Source organism: Dasypus novemcinctus, chromosome 4 (assembly GCF_030445035.2).
Source record: "Dasypus novemcinctus isolate mDasNov1 chromosome 4, mDasNov1.1.hap2, whole genome shotgun sequence".
NCBI classification, from domain to species: Eukaryota; Metazoa; Chordata; class Mammalia; order Cingulata; family Dasypodidae; genus Dasypus; species Dasypus novemcinctus.
The window spans coordinates 156,815,421-156,834,545 of NC_080676.1; the positions used below are offsets into that span (position 1 = coordinate 156,815,421).

The following is a 19,125-nucleotide window of genomic DNA, read 5'->3' on the forward strand; positions in this document are numbered from 1 at the left end:
TCTGGAACACTGCTGCGGATGTAGCAGCTGCCCACCACACACGTCAGTGGCTCCCGCCGGCGAGGCCTGGGGACCTCTGCTAGACCGCGTTCCGGGTGGTCAGAGCGCCGGGCTTTCCCCCCACACCTCCCTGAGCCCTCCCTTAGAGCCTGCTCGGCCTCTTCCCCAGGGTGCCTACGCCCGGCAGGGGCCGGCAGCTTGAGGGCAGGGGTGACCTGGGCGTGGGGGCCGGGGCATCTGCACACGTGAGTCCAAGGCCCTTTGCGTGGCCGGTGGGGCTGCAGGGCCGGGGACAAGCCCTCCCCGCACGCCGCGCTTCCGTCCGGAGCTCCGGAGAGCCTGAGAATTCTGTCCTGGTATGGAAGGCACGAGGGTAGAACGCACCGGTTCAGCTTTACGACTTTGGGGCCTCCTGGCGGGGCGGCCCAGCCCTGTAAGTGGGGGCAGGCCTGGCAGAGGGCTCTACCGCAGGGTGACCCCTGCTCGATGAAGGGGTGACTTTTTAATCAGGCTCTGGCTCTCCCCAGCTCAGGGATGAACTATCCCAGAGCAGGACTTGGGCCTGGCGTTCGTTCCTTCCTCACTGCTGTCTGTCCGTGGGGCCTGGGCCAGGGGCCGCAGTCCAGCGATCTTTCATTTAGTGACCGTGTGGAGACGGAAGCGCCTCTGTTTATGATGGCATCGCGCCAGCGTCCCTCCCCTGACTAAACAGAAGCTGACATCACTGGTTCCCGTGAAAGCCCAGCTCCCTGAAACGATGTACGAGGCCTCGATGAGGCGCCGTTCTCCGGCCTTGCTTCCCGCCCCACCCCAGCCCCCTGGTTTGCGTGGTGACCAAGTCACTTGCGTTTTAAGTGAGGGATGACTCTCCCTGCCATGGCTGTTTGGCACTTGAGCACACGGAGCTCCTGGCCAGTTTGCCATTGCCCAGTGTCTGCTTTCCCTGCCTGAGGGCACTGTTGGTGTCCCATGGCCAGCGTTTAAATAACCATTCAAATCTGTGCCTCTTAGACGTCTCACACACTGCATTGTTCTATATCCTCGTTTTTCTGGCATGAAGCAAACATCCTTCCATGGATGACCAGACCTCCAGAAGGAAGGCATGCCAGTACTTTATTCTATCTATCTATCTATCTATCTATCTATCTATCTATCTATCTATCTATCTATCTATCTATCTATCTATCTAATCTATCTATCTCCCCTTCCCCCCTCCCACCCCGGTTGTCTGTTCTCTGTGTCTATTTGCTGCGCGTCGTCTTTGTCCGCTTCTGTTGTTGTCGCGGCACAGGAATCTGTGTCTCTTTTTGTTGCGTCATCTTGTTGTGTCAGCTCTCCGTGTATGTGGCACCATTCCTGGGCAGGCTGCACTTTCTTTCGCGCTGGGCTGCTCTCCTTACGGGGCGCACTCCTTGCACGCAGGGCTCCCCTACGCGGGGGACACCCCTGCATGAGCATGCCAGTACTTTACCACCATCAGTGCAGCTCCTCGTTTTCCTGATGAGAGAGAAGCTTTTCAATTGGCCTATGTATCTTTGTAGGCGACCAGCAGTGTTAACGCTGCGGGAGCAGGTTTGGACTCATCTCTTCTAGGAACCTTTGATTTTTTTTTTTTAAACCTTTATTTTATTTTATTTTTTTAAGATTTATTTTATCTCTCTCCCCTTTTTCCCCGTCGCCTACTCTCTGCGTCCATTTGCTATGTGTTCTTCTGCATCCGCTTGTATTATCCAGTGGTACTGGGAAGCTGCGTCTCTTTTTTGTTGCGTCATCTTGCTGCATCAGCTCTCTGTGTGTGCAGCGCCACTCCTGGGCAGGCTGTGCTTTTTTCATGCGGGGCAGCTCTCCTTATGAGGCACACTTAGGCATGGGGCTCCCCTACGTGGGAGCGCCCCTGCGTGGCACGGCACTCTTTGCATGCGGCAGCTCTGCGCGTCGGCCAGCTCATCATATGGGTCAGGAGGCCCTGGGTATAGAACCCTGGACCCTCCATATGGTAGGTGGATGCTCTCAGTTGAGCTACATCAGCTTCCCTTAGGAACCTTTTAGAGAAGCAAAATTTTAAATATCTTTTACAAGCTAAATCAACCTCCCCTCCCCCTTATGGAACATAAAATCCCCATATTGTTTGATTACCCTCTGAGTTTTTATCATGTTTTCTGTGTAGAACCATTCTAAATCATACTAAGACTCCTGGAGAATATCGTACTGTCAGACTGTGGAATGCAGCATACAACAAAATGAAACATGGAAGGGTTCCTGCGTGTAGCAAAGTGAGACATTTCCTGGTCTCTATTAATGAAGCTGGGATATGGATCAGACTTTTTTCCAAACGTATTTTATACCTGTATTTCATTGTTTTGTTTTAATGTCAACCTACCGAACCTATGTATACAATGGTTAAAAGTATTGCAATTATATTTTAATTATAGTTCCAGGAATGCTTTTAAAATATTATAGTTCCTGAGTGAAATAAATAAGGAGGTTTAAGTTCCTGTTTAATCATTCTTTCTCCTTTCACTTTAAAAGTGATTTTTAAAACATGACCATTTTTTTCATTCCCAGTTCATCTGCTTCTCTGAGATGTTTATCCTATAGTTTATTCCGTTTATCTTTCTGAAAATATATATTGTTTAACTTAGAATTTTATATATATGTGTGTATGTGTGTGTGTGTGTGTGTGTATATAAAGCTTAAGAGCCAGATCTAAGGTTGTTGGTTTCCAGAAAAACCTAATGCAAACAATTAAACTGCCCTGGAAAGATTGATTGATTGGGTTTTTGTGTTTGTTTGTTTGTTTTTGAGGTACCGGAGCCAGGATAAGTGGGAATCCAGTGCTCAGCAACAGAGCCACATCTGCTCCCCTGAGTAGTTGTTTTCGTTTCTTTGTCTTTGCTTTTTTGGTGTTAGGAGGCACTGAGAACCGAACCCAGGACTCCTATGTAGGAAACAGGCTCTCAGCTGCTTGAGCCACATCCACTCCTCCACCGAGTTTTTCTCAGGGGGGGGAGGCGGGGGGGGTCGTATCTTGCCAAAAGCGGGCCACCCTCATAGAACCGTGGGCAGTCAAGGTCAGACGAAGGCAGCCCTCCCTGACCTGGCCGTGGCCCCAGTCCTGGAAGCTCCCAGGCTGCTGGGAGAGGGCGAGAAAGAGGGCGATTTGGGGAAAAGAGAGGAGGGGTTTCTGATTTGCCTCCACGGGCATGACCTGGGAAGACAACGTGAGTTGGCCTGGCGAGCTGGGAGCTTCCTCGTTGGCACCCAGAGCCCTCTCCTGGTATTTTCAGCCAGGCTTAGTCTGTCACGGTGCCAGCCACGTTGCCAGATGGGAGCTGGGTGTGCTGTTGGGCAAGGGGTGAAGACAGTCTTGTTGAACAGAACCAAGACCGCCAGGGCTTTGAAACAGCCGCTGACTTACTGGACGAGGGACCACGTGCTGAAGGGCAGTCAGGAGTTCCCAGGCCCAGGTGGGAGGAGGTGCCAGGTGGTCCGTATGCGACAGAAGGGCTGAAACGGCAGTCGGTTAGGGGGGAACAAGTGCGCGGATCTCCCCGGGTATTGTTCAAATGAGCCCATTGTTCACTGGTCACTTAGGTCCATGGAGGGTCTGGCAGGGAGGGACCCCTAGAGAGTAGGTGGCACTTCCAGCCTTTACTGGCTCGGCTACTGCGGACACAGATTTTGTGGGGTTTTTTGTTTGAAATACTTTCAAGCTTATAGGACAAAAAAATAATACAAACCCAATTCAGAAAACTTTCCCATACCCTAATCCCCCGATTCTGAGATCCACCCCTTTTAACATTGCCATGAACGCCTTCCACAGCAGGGCAGTTCCAGGACAGGAGGTCCCTCAGGCTACCACTAGACAGCTGGGGCCAGGGACATGCTCCCGGGGTGTGCAGGAGGGCTCCTTTGCTCCCTGTGGACCCAGGGTGAGAGGTCCACGCTGGGTGCACGGACAGGCTTGGCGCTGAGCTGGTAGGGGTGGAGGAGGGACCAGCCAGGGTGCCGGGCCCTCCTGCTGCTTTTAAGTAGCCTCCTCTTGACCTGGCGCTCACCCTGTTACTGAAGTCCTTTAACTGTTCTCTGAGCTTTGAGAAAGATGCTTCTGCCAGCTCCTGCTGGTTGTTCAAAGCTTCTATGGGAAGCGGACTTGGCCCAGTGGTTAGGGCGTCCGTCTACCACATGGGAGGTCCGTGGTTCAAACCCCGGGCCTCCTTGACCCGTGTGCAGCTGGCCCACGTGCAGCACTGATGCACGCAAGGAGTGCCCTGCCACGCAGGGGTGTCCCCCGCGTAGGGGAGCCCCACGCGCAAGGAGTGCGCCCTGTAAGGAGAGCTGCCCAGCGTGAAAGAAAGTGCAACCTGCCCAGGAATGGCGCCGCACACACGGAGAGCTGACACAACAAGATGACGCAACAAAAAGAAACACAGACTCCCGGTGTGGCTGATAAGGATAGAAGCGGTCACAGAAGAACGCACAGCGAATGGACACAGAGAGCAGACAACTGCCGGGGGGGTGGGATAAATAAAAAAATCTTTTTTTTTTTTTTTAAAAAAGCTGCTGTGAAGGGACTGAACCCTGAACTGTCTCACTCTGCAGGGTGTGGATCGGTATTTGGTTTTGAAATCTCTTAGCGTGGGCTGCTTTGTAGATTTTTTTTTTTTAACAAAAGCGGTGGCAAAATCCCCTGAGAGAGGATTCAGCACAGCCTCCTGGAGGTGGTTTCCTTGGAGCCTAAGAGCGGGGGCAGCAGCAGTGACCCCTAACTCACACCCAGGGCATTCGAGTTGGCAGCTCAGAAGGGAAGAGCTTCCGAAGCAAGGCCGTCGGCTGGAGGCAGCCGTGGCACCCGAACACTGCACTGAGCTCGGGGTCGCGGGCACCACAGGGAGGCAAGAAATCTCTAGATAATTCCCACTGCTGCAGAGTGAGAAAGCTCACGGCCTTCCCTCTTAAGTGACCATCCTTCCTGGCCTGCGTATGGGGAGGGAACGGGGGTCTTTGTACACAGGGTATTAAGCAGTGTAACAAATAGCGTCACCAGCGACCATCTCCCCAAAACTGCGGAGCTGTCCCCTTGTGGGTTGCATGAGCCCCAGCAAGACTAAAGGGCATCGTGGAGAGGCTCGTACGGGCAGAACCACCAGGTGTCCGCAACCCACACGGTGGCTTTTACTGCAAACGAGAGGTGACCGGTTCTTCTCCACTGGGTCCTGTCCCCAAAGCTTCTGTGCAGAGGGTGAGGGGTGATGGTGGGAGAGCCCTGTCTTCTTAACGGCATCGAGAGCTGCGTGATTATTTCCCGTCACACGCTACCAGCTGATTTTTGACATGCTACTTTAAGTACCGCTAACCCGGAACTGTTTTATTTTATTTATTTATTTATTTTTAAAGATTTATTTATTTATTTATTTAATTTCCCCCCCTCCCCTGGTTGTCTGTTCTTGGTGTCTATTTGCTGCGTCTTGTTTCTTTGTCTGCTTTTGTTTCTTTTGTCCGCTTCTGTTGTCGTCAGCGGCACAGGCAGTGTGGGCGGCGCCATTCCTGGGCAGGCTGCACTTTCTTTTTCACGCTGGGCGGCTTTCCTCACGGGTGCACTCCGTGCGCGTGGGGCTCCCCTACGCGGGGGACACCCCTGTGTAGCAGGGCACTCCTTGCGCGCATCAGCACTGCGCATGGCCAGCTCCACACGGGTCAAGGAGGCCCGGGGTTTGAACCGCGGACCTCCCATATGGTAGACGGACGCCCTAACCACTGGGCCAAAGTCCGTTTCCCGGGAACTGTTTTAAAATCAGATCTTCAGTCCCATTTCCTGCATGGATTCAGTCCACACTGCGGGGACAAGGAGCTCAAAGGCACTAACTGTGTAAGACTTTTATTTCCCTAAGTGCTTTGAATCCACTTGATGAAATCGTATTTTCACCCTGCAAATCAAATCTCCAGTCTCATGGCTCTGATTTTGCAAAGCGTTTTTTTAGAAATGTTAATTTAGTATCATTTAAGAAACAATAATTTCCCTTTCCTTTAATCTTAAATATTAATTACAAAGTATTTCGTTGTTTTCTTAAAAGGAAATTTCAGGTTCTTCAGCCCCACTTCTTGTCATGTGCACATTTCCTCCTTGACTTCAGTAATCACATGAAATTCTCCCCATATTTTAGGTCTGCAGTTGCTCTCAACTCCAAAACTGTAACTGTGTGAGGCTTTCCTTTCCAATACAATGTGTTTCTCTGTCTTTCTAATTGGTGAAGAGAGGGTCTTCTCTAGGGTCCTTGCTTGCATTTGTGACAATAAAGGACATTATTAGGAAGTGACTGGATTGAGTGGATTCTTTTAAAATGCAGTGCATTTTGTCTCCACCTTCAAAGCTTGTGCTTATTTTGAATTTGTTATTCTAAGTGCTAGCATTTATTGATTGCTGACCCTGTGCCAGGCACTATCCAAATTCTTTCTGTTGACATCTCATCTGAGCTTGTGACTTTAAGTAGTACCATTATCCCCATTCCTACAGATGAACCTGCAGCCCAGAAAACTTAAGAAATTGGCTCAAGTAGCAAATGGTGGAACCGGAATTCAAGGCTCTGCCCCCTAAGCTCATGTACTTAAAGCAGGCACTAGTTAGAGGCTCGGCTTGGAAGCCCTTGTTACGTGTAGGCAAGTGTGTTAACAGGCACAGTCACCGTGACACAGATGCTCATTTAGCCACCTTCATTCAAGAATGGAGGTGGTCCCCAGGGCTTCAGTGTCACAGCAGCTGAGGAAATGGTCCAGCATGTTCGGTCTGGCCCCGTCCTGAGCTTTGGGTCTGGTCGTCTTCGTCCCCTGTCTCAGTGGCTCTGTCCACCCCTGAACATGTCTGTCCAGGGTGAATGTACCACTGCAGCCACAGGCCCTCCTGCACCCCCAGGAGCTCCGTGTCACTGGCATGCACTTCAGCAGATAGTTTCCAGGATGTTTGGCATGGCTCAGGCCTCACATATTAAATTAGGGGAAAAGGTCAAATGTCATCTTCTTGACCTTTTTCCCAGTGTCTCAGTTCCCTTCCGGAGAAGCACCTTTGTTAAGTCTCTCTCTTTTTTCCTTCTTATTGAGGTGCTGGGGATTGAATCCTGGACCTGGTATGTGGGAAGCCAGCGTTCAACCACAGAGTCACCTCCACTCCCAGTCTCTTATAATTAATAAGAGTCTATAATTATGTAAGCAAATATAGATACTTTTCTTTTAATTTAAATCAGCTCATTGTACACGCTGCTTAGCATCTTACTTTTTTAGAACTACACACACACATACACACAGAATCCCCATAGAGTTGCTCCATTCTTTTTAATGGCCACATAGTATTCAGTTGCATGGAACAACCATGCATTATTAATTTATTAAAGTATTAGTCTGTTGTTAACAACCCTTAAAGTTGTTATTTTGTCGTAATAGCGTCTGTACATCCATTCTTTCATACATGTGGAGGCTCAATTCCTAGAAATAGAATTGCCGGGTCAAAAGGCAAGTGCGATTTTTATTTTGATAGTTATTGCCAAATTTTTTTCCACAGGAATTGTGACAGTTGGCTTCAAGCTTTTAGACACTTGCCAATCTGATAGATGAAAAATATGGTATTTTTAAGAGGTACCGGGGATTGAACCCAGGACCTTGTATGTGGGAAGCAGGTGCCCAGCCACTGAGCTTCAAAAGCTCCCTAATTTGTAGTTTTAACTTGCAGTTTTCTCATCAGGAAGGATGAGCATCTGTCTGCTCATTTTCCTAAGCACTGTCTTTATTTCCTTTGTTCTTGCTTCATTTTGAAAGGAGAAGTCTAAAGCTTGCCTAATTAGGTAAACAGGGTGACAGTCTTTGGTGTGTCTTTCCAGTGGACACAGGTTCCCTGACTCAGGCTCGCTTGATCATGTGGATGAAGCACATGGTCAGCATGTGATGAGCCAGTACATTCCACAAGGACTGGTCATAGCTTCACTTCTTGGTTATGTTCTTTTCCCTATGTCTTTTTCAAGTTGAAGTAAGTGGGTTAACATATTTAAATGAGGAAGAAGTAGCAGTCGGCTCCATTCCTTCGAAACAAATGCATATAGCTCCTTTTTTTTAAAAAAAAAGATTTATTTATTTAATTCCCCCCCCTCCCCAGTTGTCTGTTCTCTGTGTCTGTTTGCTGCATCTTGTTGTCTTGTTTCTTTGTCCGCTTCTGTTGTCGTCAGCGGCACGGGAAGTGTGGGCGGCGCCATCCTGGGCAGGCTGCACTTTCTTCGCGCTGGGCAGCTCTCCCTACGGGCGCACTCCTTGCGCGTGGGGCTCCCCTACGCGGGGGACACCCCTGCGCGGCACATCACTCCCTGCGCGCATCAGCACTGCGCGTGGGCCAGCTGCACACGGGTTAAGGAGGCCCGGGGTTTGAACCGCGGACCTCCCATGTGGTAGATGGACGCTCTAACCACTGGGCCAAGTCCGCTTCCCTATAGTTACTTGTAATGGTATTTATATGAGGCAAAATGTATCAGGATAGGGAAGGTTATGCCCTGGGAACAAACAATCCTCACATCTCAGGGGCTTTTACAGCGTGGTGTATTTCTGGCTCGCTGGGCCAGTGAGGGGTTTTTGCCCTCACTAGTTCCTCCGGGACCTGGGGTGGGAAGGCCTTCTTCTCAGCCTGTATTTCTCTGGTCTCAGAGGTGGAGAGATCCGAACCCACTGGGCCTTGAGTTGTCTTTTAAAAAGCCCATGCCTGGAAGTAACATACATCACTCCACTCATCTCATTGGCCAAGGTGAGTCATAGCTTGTTTGAACCTCAAGTTAGCCTCAGTTCACATGGGCAGAGAAATGGGTTTGTCCTCTGTGCACAGGCTGAGGGACTGGGACGTTTTGAACATCCCCGATGAGCTCCAAAGGTGGTAGAGTGCATGCCAAACAGCAGAAGTCTTCAACGCCTGGAGCAAACATGAGTGGACAGTGCCTTCAAAAGAGAAAACTGGGAGAAGCCGACTTGGCTCAATGGGTAGGGCGTCCGCCTACCACATGGGAGGTCTGTAGTTCAAACCCCGGGCCTCCGGACCCGTGTGGAGCTGGCCCATGCGCAGTGCCAACGTGCACAAGGAGTACCGTGCCACACAGGGGTGTCCCCCACGTAGGGGAGCCCCACACGCAATGAGTGCGCCCCGTAAGGAGAGCTGCCCAGCGTGAAAGAAAGTGCAGCCTGCCCAGGAATGGCACTGCACACATGGAGAGCTGACACAGCAAGATGATGCAACAAAAGAGACACAGATTCCCAGTGCTGCTGATAAGAACAGAAGTGGACACAGAAGAACCCACAGCAAATGGACACAGAGAGCAGACAACTGGGGCGGGGGGCTGAGGGGGAGAGGAGAGAAATCAATTTTAAAAAGAGAGAAAACTGGGTCTTCCAAAAGTAATTGTTCCAGGGGAAGAGAGCTTTCAGCTCTCCTGGTCTTGAATCCATGGGGAAAGGCCAGCCCACGTTAGTAACGAGCCAGTGGAGTCGTGGAAGCTGAGTGTGAAAGCCCTGCGGTGCCTTCAGGGGCGCCGGGATGTGATGATGCTGAGCCTGGGCTAAATTGCCATTCTTCCTGCTTTTGTGTAAGTTTGAAATTTTCTCTACTAAAACGTGCGTTCTGTGCACTTCCCACATTCTCTCTCTCCTGCTGCTGTCAGTTTGTTCTTCTCCTGCTACATTACTTGGTTTAATCACCTCCTCAATCCTTTTTATTTTTGGATGTAAGCACATTTTCCATATTGTTTTGTTGGCTTTCCCTTTGTTTTAAGGTATCTGACTCTTCACAGATAAAATGTTAGGTATTTCTTGACAACCTTCAGGTGTATCTGATTTTTTAAAAGACTTCGTTCTGTCAAGTTTGAGAGTTCATTTAGACCACAGGCTCTTCATGAAAGGGACCCATGGGGCCCTTCTCTTCCTTCCGTGTACCCTCCGTGTGCTGGAGGTGTGGCCGTGTTCTTGGTTTATGAAAATGAAGGTGACATGGCCCTCAGGCCGGATGGCCCGGACCCAGCGCATCCCCGGCGCCCATGGTGGTTTCCAGACCGTCTGTGTTCAGGTGTGTTCAGGTGCCATGTGTGAAAAGAGCGGGGGTGAGCGGGAGGCCCCCCTCAGGCCGCTCCCACCCGTGAGCAGCAGGCGAGGAGTAGAGCTGTGCGGTGCGCGAGCAGGCGTGCGTTCGTGTGGGCGTGGGGAGCTCGCTGTGGGGAACTTGCTCCCCCAAGAGAGGGGCTGCCTGAGCTGCGTCACACGGGAGGAAAAGCTAGCAAGGTGGGTAGGGAGGGTTTCCAGGTGGCGGGACAGGGGACATTGGTGGGAGCCCCAAGCCCATCCAGGAACCCTTCTGTGAGTCTGAAGCCGGGGTGTTAGGAGGTGAGGCGGGCAAAGCAGGCAGCGGTGGGACCCAGACGCCGCTGCATGCCCTTCAGGAGGCGTGGACTTGGCCCCGGAGGCTTTCAGTCAGTATTTGCAGAACAGATCAGCTGGGCTCTGCCATGTCAAGGCTCGGTATGACAAGACTGGTGGCTGGACGCAGCCTGGCCCTGCGCTCTGCTCGGGGTCCTGGGGTGCTCTACAGACAAGTCCCGGGGGCCACCGCAGGAGAACTGTGTCAGGGCAGCCTCCGCTCGGTCCCAGGGCCGTGGTGGTTCCCCCCGCACGTCACTGCCCGGCTGAGCTGCCTGAAGTCCCAGCCAGCAGGGCCCCGGCCCCTTGGGGGTGACCCCGCTCTGAAGCCAGGCTGGGAGAGAGCTGAGACCTGCAGAGCCTTTCCTCTCCCTGGGTTTCCCCTGACCTGGAGGCCACACGCACCAGGGTCTTCTTTAGGGGCGGAAGGTCGTGACCCCAACACGCCCGTTCTGGTTAGCCAGGGTGCAGGTGAGCAGCTTCCAGAGGTGGAGAGAGCACAGTCCACACTGCACACAGCCAACGTGTGGCCAAGAGGCTGACCTGAGCATGACACTGTTGCCTTGAGGGACAGTCTCCCTGGCACTCCACCTGTATGGGACCCTCCTGGGCACCAGGGCTCTAGAGCCTGCTTGAGGACCCTCCCCGGGGCCTCCCAGCACCAGGGCTCTAGAGACTGCTCGAGGACCCTCCCCGGGGCCTCCCGGCACCAGGGCTCTAGAGCCTGCTCGAGGACCCTCCCTGAGGCCTCCCAGCACCAGGGCTCTAGAGCCTGCTCAACGGACTCTCCAGGACCTCTAGGCATCTGGTCTGTAGAGCCTGCTTGAGGACATCCCTAGGGCCTCTGGGCACCAGGACTCTAGATTCTGCTAGAGGACTTCTCTGGGACCTCCGGGCCCCTGGCCTCCAGCTGGTGTGGGAGCCTCCTGGGCACCAGGGCTCTAGATCTGCTCAAGGACTTTCCTGGAGCCTCCTGGCACCAGGGCTCTAGATCCCGCTCAAGAACCTCCCCAGGGCCTCCAAGACCAGGGTTCTAGAGCACGCTCGAGGACTTTCCTGGAGCCTCCCAGCACCAGGGCTCTAGAGCCTGCTCAAGGACTTTCCCGGGGCCTCCAGGACCAGGGCGCTAGAGCCCGCTCGAGGACTCCCTGCACAGCCTGGCCTCCTCTTCCTCCCAGCCTTGTGCCGTTGGCATTGTCATAAGCCTCACCTGCCTCTTTCTTGGGCACTTTCCCCTCTTGTTTCACAGGCCCTGCAGAGTAACCTGAGGTACTCCTTGCTGCCTCGGCGGCTGACGATCAGCAAGAGGCTAGCCCAGTGTCTGCATCCCGCTCTGCCCAGCGGCGTGCACCTGAAGGCCCTGGAAACCTATGAGATCATCTTTAAAATCGTGGGGACCAAATGGCTGGCCAAGGATTTGTTTCTGTACAGGTATGATCACATCTCCACCTTTTATTATCCGAGCAATCCACAGGCCCTTTCACAAGATGAAAGATTACTGCAGGCAGAGCTGGTGGGTCCGGTGTATGCGGCGCATCCTTCCCAGCCTTCCTCTCAGCGTTCGCAGCAGGCGCGCGCCCTGCAGGCTGTCGGGCTGCCCGCTGTCGCCTCGCGGTGTGCTGGGTCCCCCTCACGGCAGGCACCGCTCATCACTGGCGGAAGGGCTGTGCTGGTTTCTGGAGTGCCCTCGGCCGGGTTGTCCTGGAAGCAGCAGGTCAGGGCTGCTCCCCACTGCCCTGGTCTTCTCTCCGCAGCTGTGGGCTCTTCCCGCTGCTGGCGAACGCGGCCATGTCGGTGCGGCCCGTGCTCCTGGGCCTGTACGAGAAGTACTTCCTGCCGCTGCAGAAGCTGCTGCTGCCCAGCCTCCAGGCATTCGTCATCGGCCTGCTGCCCGGCCTCGAGGAGGGCTCCGAGATCTACGACAGGTGGGGCCCGCCGCCCTGCCGGGCAGAGGGTGGGCGTCCCGTGTCCACATCGCGGCCTTCCGAGGCGCAGGAAGAGAAGTGCAGGGGCAGGGACACGGGGGCAGGGGAGGGCCCAGGCTTGGGGCCGAGGCTTCGTAGTCCCCTGGTGCCCTCCCCTTGGCAGGACGCACGTGTTCTCTGAGAGCCTCACCGCACCTCTTCTCCCCACGGGGCGCCCCAAGTCCAGGGAGATTAGCTCCTGTGTCCCGAGGACACAGCTCATCAGCAAGGGAGGCCCAGCTCAGGGTTCGGTCTCCCACGTCCTAGCCCCTTTCGGAGGTACCCCCAAGGGCACGTTTTGTGGAAGAACAGAGAGGAAGATGTGGACTCTCAGGACAGCTTGGGTGGAGGAAACGAACGCCTGCTCCGGGGCACCTGCAGGGCGCCACGGACGGGGCTGTGCGAGGCTTTCTGTGCACGGTGCGTGGCTCCTGTGCTCTGGGAATCAGCCCCACTTCCAGGGACATCAGGGGTAGGGGGTTTCAGGGTCACACGCCCAGCAAGCCGCCGAGCTGAGGCTCTGACCCACCTGTGCCGAGTCCCCAAGTCCTCGCTCTTCCCATCGCACCAGGCTGATTCTCAGTTAACAAAATAAACAAAAAGCAAAGCCAGGTTTCATTGTTGGGCAGAGCTGGAGAAGCTTTCTCAGTATGATGCTAGGCAGAAGTCTTGACAAATTCTAGCGGTACCTGGGAGAAGCCTATAAAGCTCCTATATACAAAAATACACACAAGCTTTTTTTTTTTGGTCACTGCTTAGGAATGGGAGAAAATGTATACCCTTTTAAACGGCTGACTATGCACAATATCCTGTGTTTCTGGAGAATTATAATGTAAGAACTCACTTCCAGTGTGTTAATGATTTTGAGAGATAGTACAATGACTATCCTCTGTTAATAGGACCCGTTGGTAAGAGCTGACGTGTGCCTGACGGGGTGCGTTTAGAGGCCCTTGTGCTTCCGTTTGGCTCCACGGCGCTCTGCTCCCCTCTGCCCACGCCCAGCGCCCGCTGCCCCGTGCCTGCCGGTCGTGTCTGCTGTGGCTGGTGGCATGCCGGGGTAGAACCGTATACCAAGAGGCCTGTGTGGAGCACCTCCATCGTGACCTGCAGGAACCCAAACCATCACCCTGGTTTGAAGGACGGGGCTGGTGAGCCAGGGTGATTTCATAAGCACCTCCTGGACCTTGAGAAACCTATCCAGAAATGTGTGCCAAGACCCTGTCAACTTTCACAACGATGAGAAGTGTTTTTCGTTTCCTAGTGGGGAACCCACCTTGACAGCTGCTTCCTTAGAGGCTGTTTTAGTTTCTCAGCTGCTAAAAGAGATACCTCACAAGGAATTGGCTGAACAATAGGAATTTTTTGACTCTCTGTCTCAAAGACTAGAAGGTTTGCTTGCTCCAGGAGGCAGTATCTTCTGGCTGGCTGGCAATCTTTGGGGCTCCTTGGCTTTTCTGATACATGGAAATGAACAAGATGCGTGCATTTCCTTTCTCTTCTGGGTTCCCTTCGCTTCCAGCTTCTGGCTGTTCCAGCGGCTTCTCTCTCTGTGACCAGTTTCCTTTCCTTATAGAGACTTCCCCATATTGGACAAAGGCCCACCCTTATTCAGTCTGGGCACATCTTAACTACCAACAGGTTGAAAGGTCCTATTGACAAATGGTTCACACCCCAGCACCAGGGGTGCCTTTTGTGGGAGACGTGATTCCATCCCCAGCAGAGGAGGAGTCTGTCTCATCATTTTTTTTTAACAAATCAATTTTATTGATACATATTAATAAAGCATATACTTCATTCAAATCAGTGATATTTGGTATAATCACATAGTTGTGCGTTCCTTCCTTTAATCATTATTAGAGCATTTTCATTATTTCAATAATAATAACAAGAGAACTCCTCACCTCACAATCTCTCTCTCCTTCCCATATTGTACGTAGCTGCTATTTCTGGCTAACCTGTCCGCAGTGTCCTTGTTGTCATTTTAACCTCAGTACTGTGCACTCAGTGAGGCTCAGGAAGCTTGTCTTGAGTTAAGGAATGCTCAAGGTCACACAGGGGTCATGTCCCTGTCCCTTGACTCCTAGCCCCGGGCTCTTTCTAGAACTTCTGCTACATTCATGTTTTGATAACAGATATGTGTGTGTGTGTCTGCGCCTGTATTTATAACTGGTTTCTATCATCTAACAGACGAGCACAGTTCCCATAAATTATTGTAATTTTTAAAAATCTGTTGGCATAATTCTCACTAGAAGTATGTAAATAGTTTCAGTATTTCTGTTTGTTGTCATGGTTGGCAAATGAGAGTTCACTGGAACAGTTGCTAATGTTGCCTAACACTCATCTGTTTTCCTTAACATTGTGATTTCTTGACATTGAACCAAGAGCTGAGTAAAGCCACATGAATCACTGGGTAGATTTAGCTGTGACAGAAAACTGAGGCCAGTGTCTGCAGCACCCGCAAATCATTAGTTATCAGCTTACCAAGCAGATAGTGTCAAAGGTTATGTGTCCTCCAAGGTGGTGTGCACATGCACAGAAACGGAGGTGGCTATACAAGATACTTTGTTGCTGTATCCAGATTGGTTTGATAACATTAGTACTGTTTTTTTCCATAAGTGCTCAGGAATTGAGTCAAACACCCCAGCAGATAATGTACTCCAATGGGAAAGTGTGTGTCTTCCCCCGGGACGCACTGCAGTTTGGTAACAATTGCAGAGCGGGGAGTTCGATCAGGGCTCACGGAAGCTGGGGTGACGCACGCAGCTTTATCAGGGCAGGCTGTTCCTGCTTAGGGCTTTTTAGGGAACCGTAAGGAATGGAAATTTTGGCCAGCATTAAGACTTTTATTCACCCTGGCCTCCTAACCCCCGAAGCCTGCATACTATCGCCTACTGGCCAGAAGCCCTTTTTTTAAAAGTGCCCGTGAAACAGGCTCTATAGCTCGATATTTCCGCATTAAGTAAGCACGATTGGAGAGGGGGAAACACTGAGCTCCTTTTCTAAGGAGATGGGAGAGAGGAGAATGTTTTAAAATGGTGTATAAGAAAGGAAAAATGACCCACTAGAGATTTCCATTTAAATCTGTGGTTCTCAGCCTGGAACAGGTTTGCCCCCAGGGAACACGTGGCCCTAGCTGGAGGCATTTTTGGTTGTCACAGCTGGGGGCAGGGTGCTCCTGGGCATGTAGTAGGTAGAGGCAGGGGTGCTGCTCCACATCCTGCAGAGCACAAGACGGTCCATAGCGGGGAATTTTCTAGCCACAAATACCATAGTGCTAAGGTTAAGAAGTCCTGATGTGAAGAATTAAAAGGTATTTTTATTGACATCGACTTTGGATGGTCCCGGCACAATGATGATGAGCTTTGCTAGCCTACACTGCTTTACGCCTCTTTGGAACTGTACTTGACCTGTGATTTCCTATGAGTAGCCCTATCGTCACTGCCCAGCTCGTTCACATGCTGAGACTGAAAGCTGCCAGGGCTCACGGAAGTTCCAGCTTTCCGTGCTTGTCTGTTTGGCAGGTTTTGGAGCCAAGGTTGTGCAATTCCTGAGGTTTAGCACACACGGCCCCGTGTCTCTCACTTGCTTTCAGTTGAGCAGCCGGGGAGAGTGTGGGTATTGTGTGAATGAGCTGATGTTTGCAGGACGCATGAGAGAGCAGCAGCCAGGGGGAAAGGGGAAGGGATGGAGCTGGTAGGTTTTTGTTGGATTTTGTGTTTTTTGGTTGTCAGTTGGTATTGAAACAGAAAAGTTTAGAGTTCTGGAGTTTAAACCGTGCGCACTAATCTTGGAATTTAACAACTGAGATATTAGGAATGATTCTTATTTAGTAGAAAGCTGTTGGTCCTAGCGTTAGCTATTTTGCTGTCTCATAGTGACAGCGTGATGTAACTGTTGTTTTCTCCATATGATGTCATCTAAGGTTTTAGTATCTTTTTTTTTTTTCTTTAGAATAAAATGATTTCCTTTAGTTCTTTGTCCATGTTTTCTTTTAGCTCTCTGAGCATATTTAGTATCTTTCTTTTTTTTTAAGTCTTGGTATGTCCCAGGTCTGGTGTTCCCATTGATGGTTTTAATTCCTTATCCTTTTCCTTTGCATGGACCATTTCTGGTTTCCTTGTATGTTTGGCGATCTTTTATGATACAGCCTGAACATTTTGATATTTTCGTGTCTTATCTATGAAATTTAGATAGCGAGATGTCTGTTCCTTAAGCGTGTATTCAGCTAGTGTCTTGGCAGAGCTTTCCGTGAATGCCAGGAGCTAAGAGAAAGAGGAAGGAAGGAGGGAGGGAAAGAAAGAAACACCTTTCCCAGTCTTGGCAGATTGGCCCGTGCCAGTGCTCTCCTTCAAACCCTAGCAATCCCAATAATGAGCTTAGAGAACAGCCCGAGGCAAAAGCACAGGGTCTGCTGCAGTCTTTTCCGGGCCTGCACATGGCCCTAGGACAGCCCCCGTTTGCACAGGTACGAATGATCCCATCCTCCCAGGAAACTGTTTCCTCATGTTCCTGGCCACTACCTGTATGTCCCAAGCAGTGCTTTGCCCCAGGCAGTTGCAATTTGACTGTCCTCCTGCAGCGTACCGTATAGGAGCGCTGTGAGCTGCCTCTGCACACGGGGCAAGTTCTGGGGCATGACCCGTGACGAGCGTCCCAGCTCCATCTTTCACGTCATCACCAGGCAGGTGACACAGGCATTCCCAGGATGCGCACGAGGGAGTCTCTGCTCCCTCCAGAGCGAGGAGGTTTTCCTACTGCGTCAAGCTGCCTTTTCCTTGATTTGTTGGTCACCCCATCACCACCACCCTTTGACTGTGTTCCAGAGCTTTGAGAATTACGTTTCTGCCAGTTTTGTTTGTTGCTTTAGGGCTTCTCTAGGGGGAACGGAGCCCTGGCCATCTCACTCTGCCATCCTGACTGGGGCAGAGCCTTGGAGTATCGTGAGACGTCAAGGGTAAAGCCACATCTCTAGTAAAGCAGCTCAGCCCCTGCGCTCTGCCTGCTGCAGACGGGCCACCCACGCAGTGGTGCCCAGGCCCGTGGACTGCGGCACCCCTCTCCATGGGGCACTCAGGTGCCAGCGCTCCAGGGAACACACTTGGAGCACATGTTGTGCTCATCCCAGAGGATTGCGATGGCCGCGAGTGCACCGCAGTACCTGAGGCGGGCTTTATCCATACACCAGCCCTGTCGTGAGAGGGGCCCTGGGAGAGAGAAGAGCACCCCAGGAGCTTCCTGAGCCCATTGACTGCTTTTTAGAGTCTGTGCCCAGCTCAGCACCCCAGTCTCCCTGCCCGGGGAAGGACGAGGAGCCTGGGGGACGCACCTGGGGCTCCACGGACTGTAACAAAACTGCAGAGTGGAGCCACTGCCTAAGCCAGGGCGCTGGCTGCCCTGTCCCCAGAGCTGGGCAGAGACGGGCCGTGTTGGCTTGCTCAGCCTTACTAGAAGGCTGGTCAGCACGGGCAGCCCCTGGAAGCGTTCTCCACACTGGGCCCGAGCGTTTGGCTCTTCCTCGCGCTGCTTCGTTTCTTTTTCTTCTAAAAAGATGATCCTGTGCATCACGGACTACCATCATCTCCTATTTAGAATAAAATTAAATCTTGCTGTAAGAAGGTAGATGTTTTTTGCATGAAATATTCTCCTACACACTGAACTGATGATTGAGAAATCAGCCAAAGAAGACAGGCCGAGGGAAGTGGATTTGGCTCAACGTATAGAGTATCCGTCTACCACATGGGAGGTCCACGGTTCAAACCCAGGACCTCCTGACCCGTGTGGAGCTGGCCCACACGCAGTGCTGATGTGTGCAAGGAGTGCCACGCAGGGGTGTCTCCCGTGTAGGGGCGCCCCACACACAAGGAGTGCGCCCCGTAAGGAGAGCCGCCCAGCGCAAAAAAGTGCAGCCTGCAGGAGTGGTGCCGCACACACAGAGAGCTGACACAACAAGGTGATGCAACAAAAAAGAAACACAGATTCCCAGTGCTGCTGATAAGAATGCAGGTGGACACAGAAGAACACACGGTGAATGGACACAGAAAGCAGACAAATGGGGTGGGGAGCGGGGAAGGGGAGAGAAATAAATTTAAAAAAAAAAACAAAAAACAGGCCGAGGTGTCACCCGGCAGCTCTTCCAGCTCCGTGTGTCATGCGTGCGTCTGGGCACTGGGGAGGCACCAGCGAGCAGGAGGGAGCTCTGGGCATGGCTGTGCAGCTTGTGCACTGACGTCCCCATCTCGCTCTCACAGCTTCTCTGAGATGGAGACTCTCTGCCCCAGGCTGAGTGCGGCTGCGCCCAGGATGGAGACCCACCCAGCTCCCGCAGCCTGCCAGCGTCGGACACGGGAACTCGGGCACAGGAGGGCTGACTCCAGAAAGCTGGGCTGAGGCCCACTTGACCCCTGCCTAGTCCTTTTGCAACTTCCTTTTTTTTTTTTTTGCTGTCGTTTTTGCAAACAGGAAACAATTGAGCGCTGGAATGCTCGCAGGTTTTGAGTCAGGTCATTCCCTCAGTGAGATCCCTCCGCGGGAATCTGCCTTCGCTGTCTCCCTGGCAGGTGCTGTCACCCAGCCGGCAGGCTTTGTTGGCGGTGCCCACGGAGACCGTTCTTCCGGTGGCCACAGGTCCACGCACCTGGCAGAGAAGGGCTGGCCCTCTGCTGGGGTCAGCGGGACACAGGCCCCGACCGCCTGCTGCTGATGCTGGACCTTGGTGGACCTAGCTCAGGATAAG

At 52.2% G+C, this 19,125-nt stretch overlaps 1 protein-coding gene across 5 annotated transcripts in view; it reads left to right on the forward strand.

The window, feature by feature from the left end:
* DOP1B (DOP1 leucine zipper like protein B) overlaps nucleotides 1-19,125 on the forward strand; it is a 111,390-nt gene that overhangs the window by 18,732 nt on the left and 73,533 nt on the right. For all 5 annotated transcript variants that reach the window (XR_009185635.2, XR_011648718.1, XM_058296210.2 and 2 more), the window contains exons 3-4: nucleotides 11,678-11,859; nucleotides 12,183-12,353. Coding sequence is in view for 3 of the 5 variants with exons in the window: in XM_058296210.2 (XP_058152193.1) it covers nucleotides 11,678-11,859; nucleotides 12,183-12,353 (353 nt within the window). In the remaining 2 variants the exon portion in view is untranslated. The remainder of the gene's footprint in view (nucleotides 1-11,677; nucleotides 11,860-12,182; nucleotides 12,354-19,125) is intronic.